Source organism: Paramormyrops kingsleyae, chromosome 6, assembly GCF_048594095.1.
Source record: "Paramormyrops kingsleyae isolate MSU_618 chromosome 6, PKINGS_0.4, whole genome shotgun sequence".
Classification (NCBI taxonomy): Eukaryota; Metazoa; Chordata; class Actinopteri; order Osteoglossiformes; family Mormyridae; genus Paramormyrops; species Paramormyrops kingsleyae.
Window position 1 is genome coordinate 34127623 of NC_132802.1, and position 25697 is coordinate 34153319.

General features: G+C 40.7%; 2 protein-coding genes across 3 annotated transcripts; one reads left to right on the forward strand and one right to left on the reverse strand.

Moving 5' to 3' along the window:
• Positions 1-4027: 4027 nt before the first annotated feature.
• mst1 (macrophage stimulating 1) lies at positions 4028-22283 on the reverse strand. Its single transcript, XM_023821054.2, has 18 exons — positions 22122-22283; positions 17805-17949; positions 17137-17252; positions 16669-16783; positions 15636-15772; positions 15031-15151; positions 13632-13750; positions 11690-11861; positions 8495-8625; positions 7817-7919; positions 7192-7328; positions 6883-6915; positions 6531-6642; positions 6219-6296; positions 5530-5676; positions 5283-5389; positions 5026-5165; positions 4028-4730 (listed from the first exon to the last, which is right to left on the reverse strand). The coding sequence occupies exons 1-18, from the start codon at positions 22186-22188 to the stop codon at positions 4569-4571; spliced, it is 2142 nt and encodes a 713-aa protein (XP_023676822.1). The 5' UTR covers positions 22189-22283; the 3' UTR covers positions 4028-4568.
• An 82-nt stretch (positions 22284-22365) lies between these two features.
• On the forward strand, positions 22366-25391 carry abhd14b (abhydrolase domain containing 14B). 2 transcript variants are annotated; one of them, XM_023821055.2, is made up of 5 exons: positions 22366-22494; positions 22647-22894; positions 23222-23441; positions 23830-24071; positions 24937-25391. In XM_023821055.2, exons 3-5 carry the CDS (start codon positions 23228-23230, stop codon positions 25141-25143), a joined length of 663 nt encoding a protein of 220 aa, XP_023676823.1. In that variant the 5' UTR covers positions 22366-22494; positions 22647-22894; positions 23222-23227; the 3' UTR covers positions 25144-25391. The 2 variants fall into 2 exon arrangements, with proteins under 2 accessions (XP_023676823.1, XP_023676826.1); XM_023821058.2 differs by having other exon boundaries at positions 22367-22494; positions 22647-22783.
• The last annotated feature ends 306 nt before the right edge of the window (positions 25392-25697 follow it).

Below are 25697 nucleotides of genomic sequence, written 5' to 3' on the forward strand. Positions count from 1 at the left end.
AGTTTTTTAAGAGGATCGAATGAATAAACCTTGGGTAATCAATGTTGAAAAATCATAGGAAGGAAAATCCCATTCAGACTTGGATAAAGTATGATTATATGGTCACTGCTTTAGCATTGTTTGTCATGTTTATAATCAGATAAAGACTTGGAACGCAAGCCTGTCATCTCACACAATGAGAATGAACACTGAAGGAACATTATAAAACTGTATTCTCGCGTTTAGTTGTGTATAATTATTCCCATCCTTGTTTACTAACACAACTTTCATTCATTCATTTACTGTTTTCTGTACTACAACAAGATACCAAAGTTTAAAATATTAAAACAAATATTAATAGAAAATATGATATATTATCAATGTACAAGACAACAATGCAAAATGATATTTTATGGGTATTTCCATATGAAATGCATTACATACTTTTTTGTATGTTGTTCACATTAAGAAACATGTTATTTTAATATATATCAATTACATGTCATGACATTTAAAAAAAACACACAGATGCATAACTATTTCTGGGGACATTACATTTTACTTGAAATGAAAAATCCTTAACCCCCAAACCACATAATTTCAGAAACTAATGAAATCTAATGTTTTTGCACTTCAGAGTGATTTCTCACAAGTTGTAAAAATGTCATGTATCTCATGGGCACAACTGTGTTTTTCAGTTAATTTAATTTTGTGTGGAGACACATAAAAAGGCAGTTTTATCTTCACAGAATTCCATACTTGCATGCGCAAGTTCCCGGACACACAGACACACACACAGAGGGAAAAAACACTAATTCTGGGGAATTAATATGCGTAGTAAAACAGGGTATCCAGTCATTTAACTCTTCGATTAGTCAGTCTTTCTGAAAGGTAATGTATGTAAATGTACTAACTAGTCAAAGAAATACATCATCTTACTTTAGATAAAGTTCAAAGACACAGAATAGTTTGCATTTAGCTTGAAATGTAAAGATATTGTTCTTGGAAAAGTTCTAAAAATTTTCAAAGTGTGTTTTGCCAGTATAAAATAAATACATTGTGTTTGATGTCTTGTCATCATAGTGCATATATGAATGTGACAAAGCTTATGCTCTCTGAGTTACACTGTGGCTTCTTCAATCAGATCTCAAATCATTATTAAAATATAATACCAAACTGAAAGTCAGTGTACTGGCACCACAAGCTGATGTCAAACCCCCCCCAAAATAAAAAAAAAACAGTACAAATTATTGTTTTGTAAATTATAATAAAATTAATGAAAAAATAATGAAAAACTTGCCATTCCTTCACTCTCATGGAAGCAACAATAAATGAGCTGTCATTATTTTATGAAAGATACATTTCTTTTTTTGGGGGGGGGGGGGGGGGGGGGGGGCTTATTCTGAAGCATATTTTTTTAGGTTTTGGTAACTATATGCCACTTTCACAAATATATGACAGGCTTCAGCTTATGAAAGGATTTTCTTGACTTATGGGAAATAGACTAAGGAAAAACTGCTATACAGATCCAGGAGTGATTTTTCAGAAAGAAAGCTTGCTAAACCGGCTCATCATATTGAGCTCTGCTAGTTTTTGGAACATGTTCTATTTTTTATTGACAGTTACATACTGGAATTAGAGGACTGTTCTTAACCTGGGGCCAGTTCCTGTTTTTGGTAATCACAACTCTGAGACTGTTAAAAGAAACATATAAACCTGTTGGAAACATCAAATCTGTGTGACTTTTGGAAAGGATTCTATTAATCAAGCAAGCAATTAACTTTTATTTTATTTAAACTAATATTTGTATCACCATCAGGAACTTTAGTATTAAAAATAAATTTTCTTGGAAAATAACGATGTGCTAAGAAGGTGATGTTAACGTCAAAATGTAATATTTCAGTCATGTAAGTATTGATTCTTCAAGAGTCACAGTGGCTTAATTACAGTTAAGTACTTACAGAAAATACACTGCCCTTCCAGTATAATGTAGACACACTGCCCCCTTGTGGAACATACATCACTGCACCTGCTTAAGACCAGGTCCTTAATGATCATGTGCAGCTACTTGGGGAGCTGCTACTTGACACAAGAATATTAACATAGCAAAAGAAAAAATCTGTTAAAAGGCTCTGGTGGAGAAACTCTGCATCTTTTATGACTAAAAGAAAATCAAAAGTCAGCCTTCATAGCTTTGCAGTTTGTAAGATTTTAGGATGATAATGTTTAATTGATGAACTTTATCAGCCTGGCTTACAGCCTGTAAAGAGCACCTGTGTGCACTTGCACATACGGCTTTACAGTTTCGCTAGGAGGGTGAGTGCGCATGAGACTTCATCAGACCCAGCCTGGAGGTTTGTTTAAGCTGAATTCCAGCTCATCAGAGCCATGCTACCGAAATCCTCCTATAGAGTTTACAAGGCAGGCTGAATTCCCCAGAATGTGCACTGCATACCGCTTTGCATACAGCACAAAGAAATCCCTTTTAGAGGCTGGGGGGGAGCTGTCAAAAGGCAAGCAGAGGGGGATTTAGGGTCAGCAACAGAGGGTGGCCGGTGTGGGGGTAGGAGGTTGGGGGGGTTAACTCTTGGAAAGCCATAGGCGGCTAAGCTCAGCAAGTTTGAAATCATGGTAGTTCAAGTTCACACCTGACTCAAACCTACAGGTCCATTTCCATACTTTTTTTTTATATTTTAAACTTGCTTTGACTGCACAGTGAAATGTGTTTTTTGAACTGGAGCCACGTCACACCTGAAACAAAAGCATGGCTTGGCTAGACAAAGAAAAAGGCAAAACTGCTCTTCAGTCTGATATGGATCATCATAGATATTAGCTTGTGCATCTAATCTATAAAACACAAGTTTTGCCTGAATGGGTAATTCGGTGCAGCCTGAAGGGGCATAATGATGATGTACACGTCAGAGGGGTGAGGGAATCTGCAGATCACAGGAGGGACCAGTGAAGTACATGAGAAGAGCATGGGCTCCTGTGAGATTTAACGTGCTCATGGACTAGGGCTGAACGAGGGGTCCTGGGAGCTGCGCCAAGGTGAATGATCTGAGCAGCAACAGTCATACTTGCGAATACACTGGGTGAGGGGGAATGAAAGGCATTCCGAGCTCCAGACACCACATTCCGAGACACACCCGGCCTCTGCCTCCTCTCATGCATTTGTGGAGCTCGGGTGAGGGAACACGCTCCAACCCGGAATAGGGTGGAACTTCTTAAAGGGCCAGCAATATGGCTCACCCTAACAACCACTTTGCTCTGATAAAAACCTCTCAGACCAAAATAAGACCTGCTCCGACTTGCTTTTCCCCCACAGTTCCATTCCACAGGTCCATGGATGTTCTAATAAAATACCTCAGGATTATTTTGTATTGTTGGCTAAAAATAACAACGCTTGTAACTTAAAAGGCCATTTACTAGGGGGGGTATTCCATAGAGTAAAATTTCCCAGTTAGCGGGATAACTTAAGCAAAACATGGAAACTGTCCAACAGGAGAAGAGGCGAATGACATTACTATTGGACAATATATCTAACTAATGAAAAAAAAAAACCTGTTTTGTGGAATACCCCCCAGGAGAAATAAAAATCAAAGGATATGACTGGAGGAACAGTGCAAAAGTATTAAACTGCAATCATGTGAGTACAAAGCAAAAATGAAAAGAAAATAAAAGAAAAAATATAAGAAGCATGAGAATTGTAAACAACAGGAATCTAACTAATGATGGTTAGGTACCACGCTGTATGAGCCATTTGGAAAAACTAATCGCAGCATGTAAAAATGCCTGACTAGAACTATTCCACTATTCACTGTTTTATGGAGTTTTAATTAGTACTATTAAAACTAGCTTGAACAGAGAATGGTGCTGAAAAATGTATGTTGTCCCTTACCAGATGCAGTAGGATTAGCAAGCATTCCGGGTTTTCCCATTATAAATACAGATACAAGGCAAAGCCAAAAGCACAGGAGCAGTGCCACCATGACAGAAGAGGAGCCAGCAAGGTCACACTGCGCATTTCAACTGACACTGACCAATCCAGCCGTATAAAAGGACAACCTTTTATTGTTTTTGTTGGAATCTTAAAACCTGATTTTCTTGTAGTTCTCCATTAATATAAAAATTAAAATCTTGTTATATTAGACGTTGACATGTGTTATGAAATCTAAACATAGAAGCTGTAGCTTCGAGATTTTCCCAAAAACAGCTTCCAAACTTCTGAGGGATGGATACATGTTGCATAACTAAAGCTGTCAGTGAGGGACTTGATAACACTTGATAATAGACTCTCACAGAGACACAAACATGCACACGCAACTCCAAACATGTACAGGCCAACAATCCTACAGTCAGGCAGCGGTAAAATCATGATCACACAGGATGGCTTGCCAGTCAGCGGGTCCATCAGAAATGCCAGTATCATCACAGAGGGACATAACAGGTTAAATTCTGTTTAAGGTCCAGTTTAAATTCTGTACGTGCATCTCAGTGTTTGGGCAGAGCATTAAGAATGGGAATGGATCTGAGATAGATGCTGTCCAGCTCTGGATCTGGCTGCTGCAACCACGAAGGCATCCACGCGTCTAGACCATCTTCATGACCTTCTTGATCCAGTCGACATATATGGAGACACGGATGAAGATGTTTGGCTGCCCTGGGTGGCCACAGCGCCGCATAGGGATGATGACGCCCTCAAGGACCCAGCAATCTTTGTTCTGACAGGCCAGTGGTCCCCCATAATCCCTCTGCAAGACACCATGATCACTGATGCAGTAGGCATTTTGAGTACACTTCGATATAAAGAGAAATTGTACTAAAAGAACAGCCGCTGTTGATATTTCTCATGTTTTTACATTTGTGGCTATAATCTGCTCACAGTCAATTTTTTAACAGAGAGCCCAAGAAGAAGAAATATGCAAAAGTTATTGGACAGGCATCATGGTGGCATCTAAAAATGACCCACATCATTTGACTGAATTTATCGACCCATTTGTGTATTTGTCTCTATTAGAACAAAAGCTGGAAGGCAGAGCACTTTACCTCACATGCCCCAGCCCCTCCATTGAAGGAGGTGGTGCACATCTCATTATCCTTCACACGACCTTTGAAGTACTTGTTGCACTCCTTGTTGCTCAGAACGGACATCTTAGCCACTTTGAGGACTGTGTCATGTCCCGTTCCTGCCAGGGAGAGGTGGCAGAAGAATACAAGCAGGATAGGATGGGTGCCACTGAAAGATAATGGTGTATCCAGGAATCTCAGGAGCCTAGTGGTGAACAAGGAAGTGATGTACTGACCTTTAGTCTCACCCCAACCTGCAATTTCACAGGTGGAGCCCTCTGACACGATGTAGCGCTCTGGGGGCAGGCAAATCTGGGAAACGCGCTCGTTGAACTGGGCTGGGCTGGGAGAGGGAGAGTCGGGTAGGGAATATGGCAGATAGGATAGAATGACATTCGGAGGGGCGTGTAGAGATAGGGGACATCGGCAGGGAGCCGAGCAGTGACAAGGCTATGGGCTAAGCCCCCCCATGCCATCACTTACGTCTCTAGCTGCAGCATGACCAGGTGCGACTCGGATGGCCCACACACTATCTTGATAAGTGGGATGTTCTGCCGGTCTGGGTCGGTCTCTTTGGGATTTCGAAAGAGGGTCCCCATCATGGCAGTGTAACCCGTCAGATCGACGTAGCTGGACAGCATCACACGCAAACACTGACTGCTGTCACTTCATTCTTCTCATGCTGTTGCTTTAACACTAGTCCACGGCACTGCGGCAGCACACTATGTTTAAGTTTTACTAGGGCTTTCAAAATGAATGCATTAATCGTTGTGATTAATTTTAAATAATTAGCGAGTTAAAATAAAAGGTAATTCATGCAATTAACAACATTATCACGCAGTGCATTATGGAGCAACCATACAAACCATATAAATGATTACAAGAGGCACTTTCCTGTACTGTTGTTATTTATGACCTACTACCTTGTTATATCTGAAATATACATCATTTTCTAAATTAATTTGGCGATTCATTTTACATTTAAATATGCATTATAACAGGCTTTAGTCTTAAGAAGAAAAAAAGTTTTTAATCACGATTAATTCATTGCAAAATGTGCGATTAATTAGATTATTTTAAAACTGATCGACAGCCCTAATTTTTACATTTTATGTTAATATTTCAAGTTTGTGGGTTCATTTACTCTGCCCTCCTCATAACAAACTCATTACCAGGAGGAAAAGCACTGTTTGGTGCTGATCACCCATTTGGAATTAACCAGAGATCCTCCACAGAAATGGCTTCCCTTCCTGCATGAGAGAGGAAGGAAAATAGTTGGTGTGGAGTTACGTGAACAAGTCATTGCGATGTCACATTAGCACGGAGGTTACAAAAAGTCCTGTTCTAAAGGACTGCCGTTCTTAGAATTGAGATCTTTGGGACCCCAAGGACAGCAACAGTGCCCTACAGCCCCGGAGGACTGGGTTTGCCCGTTGTTGAGATAGCGACCGGGAGAGCAGCTGTGGCGCCCCCTGCTGACTGGCCTGTCTCGGAGACTGACGGTCCAGGGCGAGTTGCCTGGGCTTCCTCCAACTATGCGAAACTTGGAGACCATGCGGTCATCCCTCTTTCCACACTCGCTGAACTCCACATTCTCTGTATACATACACAGGGAACAAATATCAGCCACATTCAAACCATATTTAGATTTTAAACACCATTATCTCTGATAATGATGCTTATTAATATTCTAGCATCAAAATATCCATTTATGTGATGCAATAAGAACATGTAGCATAGTTGACTTCATGGTGTTTGATTATGTTTATGTGGAAACGGGGATGAAAGACCAGGGTTACATTGTCCACAGAGAAGTCTCTGTATTAATTAACTAACCTGCTGGCCTGGTGATGTGAGCCTTCTCTCCAGCTGTGAAACACAGAAAACATCTATCACTGAACAGCGGGTCCAAAGTTGTTGGAATGTAAGGTTTTGCGAACAACAGATAAGGGGCTAGAGGGAGATAGAAGCAATTGTGCTGGAAAACAAAGGAGAAGGTTGACTGCGAGTCGGAGCCATGAAAGGTTGGACTCCAACGAAGCTACGGTATGTCAGATGGAGAGATGGGGGGGGGGGGGTAAAGGGGCTATTTGGTTGTGTGAGGGGGTGAAAGAGTTATGGAGGAATGGAATAACTGGCCCTCACCACACTGTTTGATGGCGCAGTAATCAAATTCCGTCTTGGGGTCCGTTGTGTAGCACCAAGGTCCGTGCTGGTCCCCATCTGGGTTGCGACAGTAGTTGTCAGTCAGGTTTGCATCGGGGTGAGTCGTAGGGTTTATCCTGAGGACACATTGGCAGGCCCAACCAATTATTAACAAGGTCTTGGCAATGCAAGACAGCTCTGATGTCAGGCCAATACATCACTTTTTCTAATTTGCTAGGGAGACAACCCCATCGAGAAGCATTAGTGTAGTGTTTACCCATTTACATGGCTGAATGTTCACTGAAGTCATGCACATACTTTCCACAAGCAGAACAGCAGAACCTCTGCTGATATTTAGTGTAACGACCTGCTGGATACACGTCAAAAATGTGCTTTGTGTGACATCACAGTCCAGTCACGTTCAAATTACTAGTGTGTTACTCTATCCTGAGCTTTCAAAGCACGGGGAAAGCCAGATGGCAGCAGACATGAGGGCTCAACCTCTTCAGGCCAAGCTGGAGACAAGGGCATAGCTCTCTCCTTGTTAATTGACAGGTTCCGCTTGATCTCGTCCCAGCTCTCCTGCAGAGAGAGCCACAGGTATCCCTGTGCAGTCAGGGCTTACTTGGCTTTGTGTGGTGTGTTGACACTCCATTTCTGGCAGATGATTCCCTTACGGGTTTTGTGAACCACCCCTCTGTAGTTTTTACCATTTTCATGGTAGCAATCTGTAGTTACAGGGGAGAGATGAACATCAGACCAGCCCAGATCACGTTCATAAGACCAAGATCTTGGCACTAAATTAGTAAACTACTTATCATAGTCGTACTATATTTCTACTGCTTTTACTCTTCACAAATCCTGTAGTAACCCATTTATACAAGTTATTTACATGAAAATACTAAATTTGCTATTAACATCTACGCATCCATCCATCCATCTTACATAACAGGGTTCTGAAAAGTTTCAAGCATGGACATTTTTACACATGACTGAAATTCCACATCAGATTTTTACTGCATCCAAAGAATCACACTGGTCCAAAGCAGGACATACACAGACATTTGCCTAAACCCCTTAAACGAATTTTGGAAATGAGAGTACCCTCATTTCACTTTTACTTCAGTGGACAGAGTACATGTGTGTTCATTCCAATCGGAATTAAATAGTGCTGTTTCTTTAACAGGTCAATCAAAGAAATTACAGCACATCAGGAGTAAAACCACAGATGTATAATTGGTTACCAAAAGAATAAAAAGAATAAAAAAAAAAAGTCTGTGCTATATTATGACAAACTGCTCACCTTCAGCTTCAATGTCATCTGCGCAGCGTTTGATCTGCAGGCAGAGTGCCGTTCTCATCTCCGGCAAGGACGTGAAGCACCAGGGAGCCTCGGAGCCATCTGGGTTCCGGCAGTAATTCTCCTCCAGGCCCCTTGAGGGAGCAAGAGGGCAATGCAAGATATGAAATGCACAGGGAATTCATCTAGTAATGTCACTCATGGCTCAGGGTGATGATAAATTCCACCCAATTTCTCAGAATTAAAATAACTATATTTTGGAATTTCACTTTTTCCACACTAACAGCAGTTCAGCAACTTTCAGTCACTGAGTAGGTCCTTTATTCATGAGTTTATGAAAAGTTGTGCTGCAACAAAGCAAGTACATCTGTAAGGATACAGTGACCCACAAAGGTGGGAAAGGTTACCTTTAGTTTCCTGTGTAATCATTTGCCTTTTTATCCTTGGTAAACAAGCGTATTTGTAGGCATATGCCATGCTGACCGTGGCCAAAATGACAAAAATATTCCTCTGTTGTCGGAGAACATTAATACAGAAAATTTAGGTGGGGTTCTCGTATATTCTACAAACTTTAAAAACAAGACATTGGTTTGCCTGCGGTTTTTCCTACGCACCATTTCAAAAAACATCCTGCTTAGTCTGACACAGAGCGTATGACTAATATGACCAGCTGTCTTAGACTGGGCCTTTTGTGGGGAAGTTGTTGCCTGGTAGATGATTTTGCAACATGCAACTCAGATGGCAGTTTTTACACTTTATACATCTGAACAGCAGGGTATTTTACTGAAGTAAATTAAACCCTTTTGTTTGACAGGGCCATAGCAAGTCTCCAGCTGGTCGCAATTTTCACCCCCTAACCACTAAACTAACTAAACTACCTGCTACTTATCTATAGTTTTATCCATCACCTGTTGGAGGTGGGGTCTCTCATTCAAGGATCGCCTTGACCGATCAGCTCAGAGTGATGACCAGCTGCTGGTTGGATAGAAAGTGCTAAATAAACAGATGTCCAGGTCAATGTCCAGCCCCTGTCTGTCTATAAAGGAAGGGTAATTTCCACAGAAAGAGCCCAGTGAAAGGTCACAGTAATCAGAGACTGAAATCTGAATACTGATTTATTAGATCCTGAAAATAAGGCCTGGGTGCAGAACAGCATGCTACACTTTCTCCCTTCCTATAGGAAGCAGCGAGTAGTTATAAGAAGCACAATGTCACAGTGGGCCTGCGTTCATAGTGGGGTACCGCAGGGTTCAATTTTAGGACCACTATTGTTCCTAATTTACATAAATGATATAGACACCAATATATACAGTAAACTGGTGAAATTTGCAGATGACACCAAGGTGGGTGGTGTAGCAGATACTGAACTAGTGGCTCAGCAGCTACAGCGGGATCTTGATTTAATTAGTGAGTGGGCCGATACCTGGCAGATGAAATTTTACATAGACAAATGTAAGGTACTCCATGTAGGGAGAAGAAATATAAAGTACAGGTATTTTATGGGACCTACTGAAATAAAGGTAGCTGATTATGAGAAAGACCTTGGTGTGTATGTTGATGCTTCCATGTCTCATTCTCGCCAGTGCAGGGAAGCAATAAAAAAGGCCAATACGATGTTGGGGTATATCTCCAGGTGTGTGGAGTTTAAGTCAAGGGAGGTAATGCTAAGATTATACAATTCCTTGGTGAGACCTCACCTAGAATATTGCGTGCAGGTTTGGTCACCATATCTTAAAAAGGACATTGCGGCCTTAGAAAAGCTGCAGCGTAGGGCCACAAGAATGATTCCTGGTCTTAGAGGAATGTCATACGAGGAAAGGTTAGTTGAGCTAAATCTGTTCAGCTTCAAGCAAAAGAGTGAGGGGGGACATGATCCAGGTCTATAATATTCTAACAGGTTTGGATGCTGTTCAACCAAATAGTTACTTCAGCATTAGTTCAAATACAAGAACTCATGGTCATAGGTGGAAATTAGCGGGAGAACATTTCAAACTGGACTTAAGGAAGTACTTCTTCACACAGCGTGTAGTCAGAGCATGGAATAGTCTTCCGGATAACGTAGTGCAAGCTGAATCCTTGGGTTCCTTTAAATCAGAGCTAGATAAGATTTTAACAACTCTGAGCTATTAGTTAAGTTTTCCCCAAGCGAGCTCGATGGGCCGAATGGCCTCCTCTCGTTTGTATAGTTCTTATGTTCTAAGCTCCCCCCCCCACCACTTACACATCTATGCTTTTTAGTTATGCACCAAAACTGATACTCTAGTATTGGTATCCGGTCTGTCACCGTGTTCATGTCCTTGTACTTGTACTACAAAGAGACAATGCCTATAACAGATAGCACATAATGACGTGCCAGCGATATCATTAACGAGCAAAATAAATGGGACAAAATGTCAGCAGTGTGGAAATACTTCAGATTTAACAATGAAATCCAAAGCATAGAACTAAACTATCAATAGGAGGTACAAAAGGTTCATACAACATAAGTAATCTAATCACACGTCTAAAAACTAAACATAAGCAAGAGCTTGCCGAAATTGCACCAGTGACAGCACTCTGCAAAAACCAAAAGTGCAGCAAACACTAGCATGGAGTAAGACAATGTCAAACAATAAACCTCATGCAGTGAAAATAAAGTCAGAAGCCGAGTCTCAATCAGACACAATGTAGAAATGGTGGTACACAGAAAGTGTAGCGCTTTCTTTGTAATAGTGAGGTGGGATGCGGTATAAAAAGTTTGTGAACCACTGCTATAGGGCTTTAAAGCGCATTGTCTGTATGTAGTTTTTTTTTTTCCGGCTAAAAAAACATTAACTACCCTACTTAGTGCTGCTGTGGGGGGTGGGTTCAATATTATAATTTATCCCAATATTTTAAGTTAAAATATTGCTTATTCTTTTTTAGACATTGCACAGCCCTGACTGGTATTGGTATCTGCGAGTACCAGAAAGTGAGCATCGGTACTTGTACTTGGTCTGAAAAAAATGGCATCAGTGCATCCATAGTGCGGTACCGGAATGTTGGAGGATGGGTATGATAAGAAGCCAAGAGTTTGTGCATTTATTCATGCATTCCTCCTACTAATTCATTTGCTTTAACTACTGTATGTACAAAACCAGATTTGCTCCATTAAAGTATAAAAGCTGTAGTTCATATAAACTTAATAAAAAACATGCAGCATAAGAGGCTCTGGCTCACTTGCACTCGTAGGTCTGAGGGTAAAAGGGGTGCTGGTGTGGTGACTGGGAGTCCCAGCGCTGGCAGGGGATGCCAGATGTCGTCTCGTTGACTTTTCCACGGTAATCCTCCCCACGGCCACGGAAGCAGATGGTGGTGTGACAAGAGTCGGACAGTTTCTGGGGGACCTTCTCTTTAAAGAGCCATTAGAGTGTGCACAGTTGAAGGGATCAGCACGAGGCAGAGCGGCAGATAAAGATGAAAGTAGAGGAACATGGGAGATAAAGAGAGGGAAAAATAAAAAACAAGATTCTGACAACAATTCCTGACTATTGGGTCAAGCCAAACTAAACAGCTTTTAACTTCCATCCATCCATTAACTTCTGCTTGTCACAGGGGTAGAAACTTCAGGAGAGATACCCAGACCTCCCTCTCCCCAGCCACCTCTACCAACTCTTCAGGGGGGATGCTGAGGCGTTCCCAGGCCAACCGAGGGATATAATCCCTTCAGCGCGTCCTGGGTCGGCCCCAGGGCCTCCTCCACAAAGTCCACAAAGTCCACAAAACACAAGTAGACTGGATAGGCAAACTCCCAGGCCCCGTCCAGTACCCTATAAAGGGTATAAAGCTGGTCCAGTGTTCGACGGCCAGGTTGAAAGCCACATTGTTCCTCTGAATCCTGAATTATCGATCTCACCCTCCTCTCTAGTACCCCGGAATAGACTTTCCCAGGAAGGCTGAGAAGTGTGACCCCCCTGTAGTTGGAACACACCAACTTTCTTCAATAAGGGGACCACCACGCCGGTCTGCCAATCCAGCGGCACTGTCCCTGACCTCCATGCACTGATGAGAAGGCATGTCAGCCATGACAGCCGCACAACATCCAGAGCCTTTGGGTACTCCGGGCGAATCACGTCCACCCCCGGGGCCCGGCCACCACGGAGCTCTTTAACCATCCTGGCCACCTTAGCCCCAGTGATGGGCATGTCCACTCCAGCCCCCTCAGGCTCCATGCCCTCAGATGTCTCAAAGACTTTGAACTTTGGTGCTAACAAAGACTTAAGAACATCATGGAACGCAAGGAGGTCTAGCAGAAGACCTCAATACCAAGAATGCGAAGATCACACTTGTGGTCTTGGCAAGAGCGGTTTTGCTAACTTGCCTTCCAGGAACAAACCTGGGGTGCAATGAATTATGGGACTGGTCTCGTTTGGTAAGGATGCAACTGATGTATCCTTCATATTTGGAGTGGAGCAAAAATGAAATCGGGGGATTTTTTACTGTCCTCTGTATTCTGGAGTATGGGAACTGTCTTCGGCAATGAAAGACGACGTAAAATGGCTACATGAGAACACAAGTATGATCAAGTACGCATATAGAGAAACACCTGAGAACTTCTGGAGCGCCACATGGTCACCAGGAGTCATCATCTACTTGACCATAACTTAGCAAAGGAAAAAGCATGTACATATTTGTAAGTTTTGTTTCTATATTTGTCCATTACTGTTGGAAGATGGTCGGTGCCTTTTGTCGGTCTACCTTACTCGCACCTGTTTTTGGTGAAGTCAGGGAGTTAGGGTAGTTAAGTATTTTTCTTTTCTTTCTTTTTTGGTAGGTATGCATACCATGTGTTGGGTGGAGGCAGTTTGGGGATTTCGTTGGTTACTTTGCCATGGTTTGCCCCAGGAGATGTGGCATGACCGCACCTGTGTGAGTTATGTGTATTGTAGGTTGGTGGCTTAGGCACAAAAAATTGCACTGCACTTGTGAAGATTGTTAGTAGTGTGTGATGTTTTTATGGACCTGGTGTTGTTTGTTAAATGCCCTACCCTGGGGGATAATAATAGGATCGGTCATGTTTTCTCTGCCTTTGGAGTCTCTCCCTCTCTTCCAGACCAGCTGTGACATTCACACACAGATATCCCACTGCCCCCTGCTGGAGGCCTGATGGGGAGACACTCACGGCACTTGCTGATCTGGCAGGCTTCACGCTCCACCTCTGGGTTTGTGGTGTAGCACCAGGGAACCGGGGAGGCGTCTGGGTTGCGGCAGTAATTGTCATCCAAACTCTTATCAGGATACCTGCATGTGGGATGGAGTGCCCTTGAACACCACATGCATAACCAGCAATATGCCAGCACAAGTCAACTGGTTAATGCACAGGCATTAAATCTTCTGAATGGGGTAGTGCTTCATAACCAAAGCTAAATACAGTCATGTGCCGCATAACAACATTTTGGTTAATGGAGGACCACGTATATCAGGGTTCCAAATCACGATTTCAAATCCAGGCCTTATTTTCAGTTCTCCCAGGTAGTTAGTTTAATAATTACTGATTCTGATTGGTCAGAAGCTTCACACCTGGCTCACAGGTAAAGGAAGGCTGGAAAACCAGGATTGTTCGGACCTCGAGGACCGTGATTTGAATAACCCTGACATATATGGTGGTCCCATACGATTATAACAGAGCTGAATAATTCATTTCGCCTAATGACATTGTAACCATTGTAATGTTGTAGCACTACTCATGTGTTTGTGGTCATGCTGGGGAAAACAAATCTACTGCACTGCCAGTCATTTACAAGTATAGCATACAATTAGATACAGTACATAATACTTGATAAATAACTATGTTACTGGTTTATATATTTACGATGGTGTACTTTTTACAGCTATTTAAGCTATACCATAAAACCCAGGTGTGTAGTAGCCTATACCATCTAGGTTTGTGCTACTACACTCTGTTTGCACAATGATGAAATCGCCTAACAACACAGTTCTCAGAACGTATCCTGAACATGACTGAAGATAAACTTATTTCAATTTTACAATGATCAACTTCCAATTGATGCTTTCTTCAAATTCAAAACCAACTTTGTTAGATGTTGTATTCTTTATCTTGTGACTACCAGTCCGTAAACTTGTCAAATTTTTATGTTTTAACTCTTTTTTATTACATGTAGTATTTGGTTGGTGGTATGGTAAAGAATGTGTTGGTGTTTTAAAGGCAGGTTGTTAGTGCTGTTTGGACAAGTTGGTACAATAAGGATAACAGACTTCATTGTCAGTGTAAAACACATTACAGTGAAATTTCACTAGCAGCTCTCATGCGAGGGAAAGGTAGCACTGTATATAACATAGCAGAGATAAGTGCATAAAAGGTGTAAAAGTATAAAAAGTGCAATGAGTGAATAAACAGAATAAAATACAGGACAATGAAAAATAGTATATATGTGCTTTAAACACATAGGTGATAGATATTATTGCATGTGCGAAAAACGGCATTCATATGTATCAGGGAAATACAGTTCAGACCGACTTTTGGCACAGACCCTGTAAAAGGCAGAGCTGAAAGCACCTACTTCTCAGGCTGGTAGATGTGCTGGTGGGGGTGCTGCTGGTCCCAACGCTGGCATTCAAGGCCAGACTTCGTGTGGTCCATCTGTCCCCTGTAGTCCTCTCCATTGCAAGTAATACACACCTCTGGTGCAGACACAACAAACTATAACTTTCCTATCCTGGCCATATAGGTAATGCGTAGCTGAAGAAACTTCATACACGTTAAACATACAAAGAGCAGACGGAAACCTACAAAGGCCCTATATATACTGTGAGCCAGACATCAGCACACTCTCATGGGACATTTAAAGCATTTTGCATTTTTCCCCCCAGCTGATAAAACATCTTTTAAAGATCAGAGTTCCAGTAAAGCTGATTATAAGCAGTCTTCTTACTGCCATACTGGAGAGAAAAATACCTGCTAAGCAACCTAGAATAAGATTTTTCCTTTTGTTTCTAAACTTACAGGACCAGAACTTTCAGTTGGACATCCATTTGTAAACTTTTTGAGACACCATTCAAAATCAAGGTCAGAGACCATAATTCAGAAGACCTATGTCTAATTTCCTCTATTCGCCAATCCAGCAGTCAGAGAGCCCCCCCCCCCCCATTCATGAAGAAGGTCTACCATCCTCGCAGTGGGGGATCCTGCAAGTCTCAAATCGCCTCTCTGGATCTGTGGTGTAGCACCAAGGCCCAATTTGGTCTCCATCTGGGTTCCGGCAGTAGTTAAGCTCCAGACCATTTGTGGGTGAAGGAGTCCACCTGGTGCAGAGGAGAGATGGAAGAGTAAAACGAAACTGAGAAGATGAGCTGAGGTCTAACAGCTGGGTGCAAAAGCAATACCTGACTAACAGAGTCTGAGAATTCTGTTGGCTTTTCAGAACAGTTTGGTAACATTTCACGTACAGCTGTCTTCCATAATGCATTATAGGTACCTTCATAATGCAGCCCTAGATCATAGTGTTGATTATAATACTTCTTAAGCTCCAATGAAGCTCATCTGTAATGCACAATAAATACCTTCATAACGCAATACAATGATCAGTATAAGAATTTAAGGATGCTTTGTACTGCATTATAAAGGTATCTATAGTGCATTATAGATGAGAGCTTCATAAAATGCATAATAAACATGACTATATTGTTCTATACCTTCTTAAAAATATTTACAGCCATGTTTATAATGCTGTATGAATGCATTCTGTTATGAATGTGCTCATAGATTCATAGACATGTCATTCATAAGAAGTGTTACTGACAGTTACTGAGAAAGAAGCAATCTGTACGAGCAATTGAAATTTTGGTGCTAATAGCTAAACTAATCTTAAAAGTGGATCTAATAGGTGCTAATAGCTAAAACAATTCTCCTGGTGTTGGCTTCTTCCCAAGGGTCACCACTCTCTCAAACCCTACATCCTGAGAACATTTTCATAGTGGCCTACAAAGACTTTCACCACATCATAGCAATATTCATAATTCTTTACTTTCTCTTGTTCACCTGTCTCTTCTGCTCCTGTTTGTCTCACATAATCTGTGCTGCTGTCTGTGTTGATGTTTACATCTCACATTTAATCATGGTTCTCTTACACATGCATTCATGTTTACATCTCAGCTTTACTCACACGTCTCCTCTCACTGTTTACAGTGCAGTCTCTCACCTGTGGTCATGTGGGAATTTGGACCACCACTGCTGGCATTCATATCCGCTCTCGGTCTTAGACACTTTTCCCCGGTATGTCTTCCCATCACCCACAATGCAGTTTCGCACATAGTCTGCGTGTCATACCAATATTCTCCATTCAGTCAGGTCAGGAAAAACATCCACCTTTGCAATGTCATGCAGGTTGCTAAACACTAATGTAACATTTACTGAAGTTTTAAAGGCTCTTCAAATTGCTGACTGACTAGTAAATACCTGGCCTGTATGCTTATGAAACATCAGATTTCTAGAGCATTTAAACAGGTAATAGACATGGTAGACAATGATGATAAAATATTGATCTGTCCTTGTCCAATATATGGAATTTAGTCTGTCAGAAGATTGACCTTCTGTGTCCACCTTTGCGGTCCTCACATCGGATCACTGTCACACAGCCTCTTGTCCTCACAGGATTCCATGCATTTACCTTTTTTCTCATACAGATCGCAGTTGACGTTCCTCTTGACTTCAGCTGTGTTTTCGTCCCTCACCCAGGGGAGATGTTTGCACATATAGGACGGACGGGTTTCATAATTAAATGCTCTAAAAAATGGAAGATATTACATGATGCAAGTCTGGGTAACTGCTATTACCGACGCTATGTGCTACAATGATCTCTACGTCATATATATATATGGACAACATACCCTAAAAATGAAAATTACGATATTTTCAGAGATTTTCACAGCATCAATATTTATCATGATATTCTAAAATCCATACGTAGAAGACAGTAAAACATGACAAGTGGTTTTCTGATTATGATGGCCAAATTAAAATTGTGTGGCAGGCATAATGATAGATTATGCCAACAACAGACTCATACCTTATAACTGTCAATTATGCAAGCAACCAAGTATTTAGGCCATATCATAATACTCATTCAACTTGATGACTATATGATATGAATGTCCATAATCACAATGTGATATTTTATTGATATACTACCCAGCCCTAATCTATTATGAAAGTAACTAATGGATCTGTGCAACAGTGTGGTTATTGTGTGAGTGCATGCCCTGTACAGAGTACAGGTATCACTGTGCATTATGCATGTGTAGGCATGTTTGCCTGTGTGTTTACGTGAGCAGACACCTGCAATCTGCGGACTGAGAACAGCGCTTGGCACACTCCTCCAGGGATAGTCCAGACAGTGGCATGGTACGGTCTGCATCCCGTCCTTTGGACACAAGTTCACGGCCCTCAGAACGTTGGTAATCATTCAGGGGGCTCCGAGAGGCTGCCACGACACACAAACACACTCTGTAAACACTGATACAGATGAGGACACAGAAACCGCACACACACCTAATGAACATGAATACAGAACCTAACATCTGCCATGCGGGACATCCACTGCAGCTCATCACACAGGAAGTATGACATATTTTTGGAAATTACACAGTGAATAAGTCCTGAAACAGCAACTGGCTTTCTACACATTGTTACACATGAGCTGATACACAAACTAACTACAGTAGGCACACTGGAGGCATGTGAATCAAGAGCACATGCAGAGCAGAAACATACACACAGACCCCACATATGATGTAACATAAGATGTACACCCTGTATTTGAATATAATCTAATAACCCTCACACCTAATGGAGCCCTTGCCGGTTCAAAGCTTAAAAAACTACATTTTTCAGATGATTTGTAGCAAAATCTCACAGTCAACAGTACAAATGAAAGTGGGGTTCCGGTTCCCGACAGTACCTAAAAGCAGCCTGCCTACATTATTATTTGTAAATACATTATTGTATAACTTAAGACTTTCTGGCATCTATCTGAAAATTTCCTAAGCTTTTATTCAGTGCACATAATACATGCACTATAACAAAACTATTAAACACAAGTTCAGAATCTGTAGGTGTAACTACAGTGTATTTAGGCTTGCTGTGTTCTGAGACAATACATGTAACTAAGGCCAGTGCGAAGCCAGGGCAAACCTGGAATTTGCTGGGGGTGCCCTGGGAGGGTTGCAATCTATGACACAGTAAATTCTAGACCTGCTGTTATATGACTACAAGTGCAATGATTTAACTGCCATATTGGAGAAGTCGAGAAGTCTTTTGGCTGCAGAAACAGGGGTGGATGCTACTCCAGTTATATAATGTTCCACCAGTTGGTGTGTTTACTGTTCATAGTATATTTTTGTATTGACAGTTTTGTGATATTGCCGTGCAAACATACATTTTGCAATCTTCAGAATAGCGCTGGGTGGTATACCCGTTCATCCGATATACCAGTTACCCATACAATATGAATTTTTAATATACCGCCATACCATAGCATAACTGAAACCACATCTGATTCTGTGTATAATGTAATAAAAACACTTTGAAATAGGGAAGTAGTTAACCATAACGAGTCAAGTGCTGTGTATGTCATATGCGACATAATTTTGTATTTGGGAAGTTGCAGTGACATGTAGAATTTTATTTGAAGAGATAATGAATTAGCCACAATATGCCAGCCATTACTTGTACTGCTAAACACATTATGTTTTATTATTAATTATGTGTAGCAGTCAAATGTTATTTTTAACCTTTAAGCTGCTTGTCTTTGGGAAGTTGCAGTGACATTCAGAATTTAACTTTGAAGGGATTAAAGATATCGGCCTATGTTCATGTTGTTATGGAAATACTTTATCACTAGTGCGACTTTCATGTAGCCCAAAGGACTGTCTGAGTTGTTTCTGTTTACTTTCCTTTTTTGACACCTGTGATGCTGTCAAACTCTTCACACTGCAGTGTCAAGTTCAGTATTGGTGTCCAGTCAATGTTGCCTCTGCCTAACTGTTAGTAACATGAAAGGATAAGACTCACCTTTAGGATTTTTTCTTTTTTAAAATCAAACAATTTATTTTAGTCATCAGCTTACCTCTCATAATTTGTGTGACACAAAAAAGCCATGAAATTACTTGTATTCACATTAATATTAACATTACCATCGCCAAAAGTCCCCACAACCATAAAGAGAATGGGGACCATGAGATGCAACAGAATTAGCATGCTAACAAAAGCTAAGCCTACGTTCACCAGCAAATGAAGATCAATACTGTTATGTACGTAAACGAACACATAGAAACATGGGTAATTGTTACACTATTCTTACCATTTTCAAACTGATCTCCATGAACACAAGGGCTGTTAAGGGTTTTCACAGTAACATCAAATTTTAAGATGTGTAAATGTATGATGCAAAATCAAGGCCAATACTTTTGTTAATTTGAAGTAAGAATTGAAAACGAAGTTCAAGCTTTCATGTACTTTGAATACATTGTTGTGTTTTTTAAACTAAAAATAAGTGTTTCAAAGTTTTATTTTTTGGTTTAAATTAGGGATGGGCCAATCCACATTTTTTTTTTTATCCAATTCCAATACACATCTGCTGATACAGATTCTGATACAAGAGTTCTTTTTAATGTAATATTTTAATATAATTATATATATAGTCAATATTTATACTTTAATAATTTTAACTAGTAAATACAAATAATATATGTCAGAAAATCTATAATTAGGCTACACCTATACGTACTGTTAACCTTGCTTGTACATCTTATTTTAAGCGTTTTTGAGGCATTTTACAGTTCTGTTTGAATATTTTCCAAGGGAGGAATGCTTAAAATACCCCACAATTTTTTCTCACACTGGCAACAGCGTCACTAGCATTGTAAATATCTTGAATTCATATTCTCACTAAGAATTATATTTTTACTAGCAAGAATTAAGTTATGACGAGTAAGCCTTATACTAATAAAAGACAATTTGGTTTGCCATACTAAATGGGAAAGAGCTGTCCTGCGGTTGATTGTACAAATCAATTTGAAAAGAAATATTTATCTTATCCGACTGCCGAAAACTAAGTATCAGGCGGATCGGTCACATATTGCCGATTCTCGTTCCGTCGGATCTCCAGTTTAAATGTAATTTTGATTCAGTTCTGAATTTTGTGCTGTAATACAATGTGCGGATCCCAAGAGCCTTTGTGAGCAGCATTTGCTGTCACTTAAAACAAAAAAGAAGCAACTGAAAAAATCTGACTTCAAATATCAAAATAGATATGAAAGTGAAAAATGAAAATAAAACATTTACTTAAAAAACAGTGTGACGTCACATGCAAGCACATTTCTTCATCGGGGGGAGGCGGTGTTTGCTAGTTTTTGCAGGGGGCGTTTGATTCTCAGGCGCCGGCCCTGCCTGTAACTATAACATAACCTTACCGAAAAGATTAAATAAGGGAAATTCCCCATGCGTTCTGAACGCCAGCCAGATGCTAACATTCCCCCAAGATCAAAACAGTTGAGTGGCAAGATTTTAAAGCGGATAATAAGAAATGGCAGCCCCCCCCCCACCAGCACCACAGAGTCCGTGTGCGTGTACTGTTTGCATTTACCGGCATGGAATATTGGCTGAAGGATTGATTTCGTCGCTCAGTGGCTGAAGTTCAAACCACACTGGAATAATGTAACTTGGCCCATGTACATGACTAGTTATACAAAGCGGTAAAGGCAGCTGTCGTATACAACAAAATATCAGCTAAACCAATAAATAAAGCTTTTCTGTGATATTTGCGTTAAATTTCTATCAGCCTCGCCGCATCTCGATGGCATGGAGCGGATCTTTTAACAACAAAATTAAATTCAACCGATAAAGTTCACTGGAGAAGCTCAAAGCACACAAAGCAGTAGCCTACTGAATGTAAATATTCCATGATAATAAAATTACCCTTACATCATTTAACAATAATTATATACAAGCACGTTTGGTTGTTGCACTCAAAGTTTTAATGTCCATATTATGGAAGTTAAATTCAACTGCCTGTGTTTTGCAATTAAGATAAACTACTTTGCAATTTGTCAATATAAAAAAATTCAGTAAGCCACATTTCCTATAAAAATGACTAATCCGACATGCAATCGCACACATACTCAATGCTGTCTACAGCCACTAACGTTAAATACAGGCACTGGTTTTTATAAGGCTATATAGCGAGTTTTCACAGACAAGTGACAGCAAAATACCTCACAGATATTTTCTAGAGGAAGTCCTAAAAACGGGGGAAACGGGGAGCATTATGTGGGTCGTAAGGCCATGGAGTAACACAAGAAACAACCTCGCTAAATGTAAAAATTTGCGTTGTTTTAATAATTACTGAAATAAACGTAAATTCAATTAAAATAACTACAGATCCCAATACGTGACGAATTACCAATTAGATTAATGTTTGTTTTCTAAAATATATTTAACTTAACATTTCTGTAGTTAATTACTTTTCACCGGGTTTTAATGACGAAATTAACTGGAGGGACGCCTATGGAGAGGAAGTTCGTAAACAAACATTTTGTTTTCAGCATAAAAATAAAAACCACATAAACCGTTTCTACATAGCACGTTTACTCCTACCTTTAGCCAGTCCACTGTAAAATGCAAATACGGCACAAAACAGAAGTGATTTAATTTTCATTGTCATTGTAAACACGCTTCCGACGAGCACTCAAGCGAAGCGAATGTATCCGAAGAACTTTTATTCCGTTACACGGCCTAGTATTTGCAAGCGTATTGTGTCCCCCTACCGACTGAGGTGGGAACTGCAACGAAGATATACGATTATATGTTCGCTTACTATCAAAGCCTGCCCGCTGTTTTCCATTGCAAGTTTACCGGATATTTCTCAATGCTTGGTTGGCAAAGACTGAAGAAGTACGGGGAAAAAATACAGATTACACCCGAAACGGAATACTGCATACCTAGAACAAACTTATGATTGATGCCCCATGTGAGTGTGTAATATTTCTATTTAAATGTAACAAAGCAGAAATTCTATAAGTGAACATTTCAACGAGCAACATTAATGATGATGCTGGTTGTTACTCCACAATGTGCGGTGCTCAGTTTCGTAATCCCTAAGTTCTCATGCTTCCCCAGCAGGGGTCAGTATCACGCTTCAGGGCGAGACGGATCCGGCAGAAGTGAAACTTCTTCGCGGTGGAAAAAACAGACGAGGAAAAGTGTGATAATTCCTCAGTTCGTTAATCTTCCATAACGTATCTAATAAGAGTGTTGCGGTGAGTCATGAGAAACCGAAATCAACGACATACGTGACTTCGTCGTCCACTGACCAACAGTTAAACCAAGGAAGAAAAATCCAGAGGACTTTGATCTCAAGATCGATATGTGTAAGAGTAGTATGCTGTAGGACTAGCATTGGATCATGCATATTACTGGCATCATTTATCTAATGCATTTACTGTATTTACTATTATATATTCACTGGTAAAACGGCATATTTGAATGTATTAATGCTTATTAATTCGGTTGTACAAAAAAGTTAGGGGTGTGGCTTGGAGGAAATACTAAAGTTAACATTAATATTGTGATTTTTAAATGATACATCTGGAATGCCAAGCAGACTAATTCCATGAGCGTAAACTTGGACAGAGATTATCTTTCGGGAGCCTCCGTGTTTTTAGGACGAGTCGTCACCTGCCGCACGTTGATTGCAGGGCAGCATGTCTGCGGTGAAGCTAACTGACGGATGCACATCGCTGGAAGGCGGTGGGGAGCCGCTGTTTTACCGGCAGGCGGAGCCCCCCGGGCCTGCCTGCCGAATGACCGTCCTCCTGCTGCACGGAATCCGCTTCTCATCACAGAACTGGCTCAGCATCGGCACCCTGGAGGTCATCGCTAAAGCTGGCTTCCGCGCAGTTGCTATCGATCTGCCCGGTACTCCTGTTGTTTGTTTTAGGGGTGTTTACTTGCCAAATATGCAGTTACAGCGCACATGATATTACAAGATTTTCTTACACCAGTATTTATATACAGGTAGGGTGAGTATTGTGAAAATGGAACTGGCAAAATGGTACAATTAAGCCCCATAAAATTAATATTGATTTTTTCTTTTATATATTGTGTTCAAGGGGGCATTGATGTACTGTATTTAGAATGGTATCAAGTAGAGATTCAAGACGTAGAGATGATTTTTCCAGATCACAAATTATCAGAAAATGTACCATTTTAACAAAACTCATCCTAGCAACAATATTAGCTTCTTTAATGACCTGACAGTTTTTTATTCTCTAATGGTGTCATTTTTCTGTTCTTCCCCTCTGAGGTTTTGGAAACTCCAAAGCAGCCACTCCTCCAGCGGCTGTTGGGGAACTGGCCCCAGGGAGCTTTCTGAAGCAGGTGGTGGAGGCCCTGCAGCTGGGTCCGGTGGTGGTGGTCAGCCCCTCCCTGAGTGGCATGTACTCCCTGCCCTTCCTATTCCAGCACGGCCCACTTCTTGGGGCCTACATTCCTATTGCACCCATCTGCACGGAGAAGTTCACTGCTGAACAGTACCAGAGTGTGCAGGTTTGGCTCTTTGTGTTCTCTTAAGGGTCACACACATAAGGGTGACGAGCCTGATTTTGTACATAAGTTTCAAGCCACTGCCAGATTTACATAAGAACATAAGAAATTTACAAACGAGAGGAGGCCATTCAGCCCATCAAGCTCGTTTTGACCACAAAATGCCTCCATTAAGCAAAGTTGAGGTCATTTTGCCTTTGCAGTGCAACTTGGCAGTGGGTGGATTTTTACAATTAGTGGTATAATGCAGCCACCATCGTGACTCCTGACTATATTTTGCAAATATAAACTACAGGATTAATTAACTATTGGCAGGGCTGGAAATGAAGCTTGCCCAGTCGACTGAGACAGGCAATTAGGTGAAGGTCAAGTACAAAAAAGTCAAACACCCACTTGCAGGCTAGTTAGTTTACTGCATTTTCACTGAAATAACCCAGTTGACTAGTCTCAAAAATTTTCAAGTCCCACCCCTGATTATTGGCACCTGTCATCATTAATTCATGTTCAGTTTGTTGATGGCTGCTGATTACAAGTAAAGTTGAAAGTAGTTACACAACTGTATTTATCTATAATGAAAAAGAAACATATGCACACCTTAATTTGAAGATAACATTTTATATTTTAGAAATACAGGGAATGGAAATGTGTATTTGGCCTTGTATTCTAGTATTGGCTATGTAAAAACCCATGAGTCTGAACATAACTATGTTGGTAAAAAACACTACATTGATTGCTTTCAATTGAACATAAACCTTGTTATGCAGTTGATCTTGCTTTGGCTCTCTCTCTACGTATCATATCAGAGCTTCACTGTATTATTGATTTTGGGAATCATCTTTAATCTTGGCACCAATCCACTCTGTTACAGACACCTACTTTGATTGTCTATGGAGATCAGGACACACAGCTGGGTGAGGTGTCCCTGAACAACCTGAAGAAGTTGGCTAACCACAAGGTAGTGGTGATGGAAGGGGCAGGACACCCCTGTTACCTTGACAAACCTGTAGAGTGGCACAAGATACTCTTGGACTTTTTGCATACTCTAGACAGTTTAGATCATTCACCAGTGAAATAGTTCTCATGATTGAATTCATGAAAGAAGTACCCCATCTATCTGACTGGTAAATTCTTCTAAAAGTATACTATCTTTCAGTGAATAAAAAGAGTTTGTAGATTCGTATTTTTGTAATCATTTTGTTTAAAAATCCATGTGATTTTTATGATTGGCACACTAATGAAATCTGACATGTCTCTATGATACCAAGGTGTCTCTGTTCTGAAGGTGAACTAAAACACTTTAATAAAACATTAATATTAAAATTGCATGCTTAGTTTTTTTCTAATTATGAAATCAAACAATGCTTGTTGTCCATGGCGTCTGTAACCTGCTCTCTGATGCCCTGAATAATGAAAGACATTGTCATCATTCTGGAGAAGCCACTTGTGCCCCTGTCAAATCCGCGCTTAGAATATGCCCAGTGAACATGTAACCAGCTCAAGATCTTCTGGATCTTATTTAAAATGTATTTTTTAACATTGTTCCCACTAAGACCAACGGCTTTTGTTCCTGTCATCTTGTTTCATTGGTGGTTTTTCATTGACACAGCTGCAAACAGTAAAAAAAAAAAA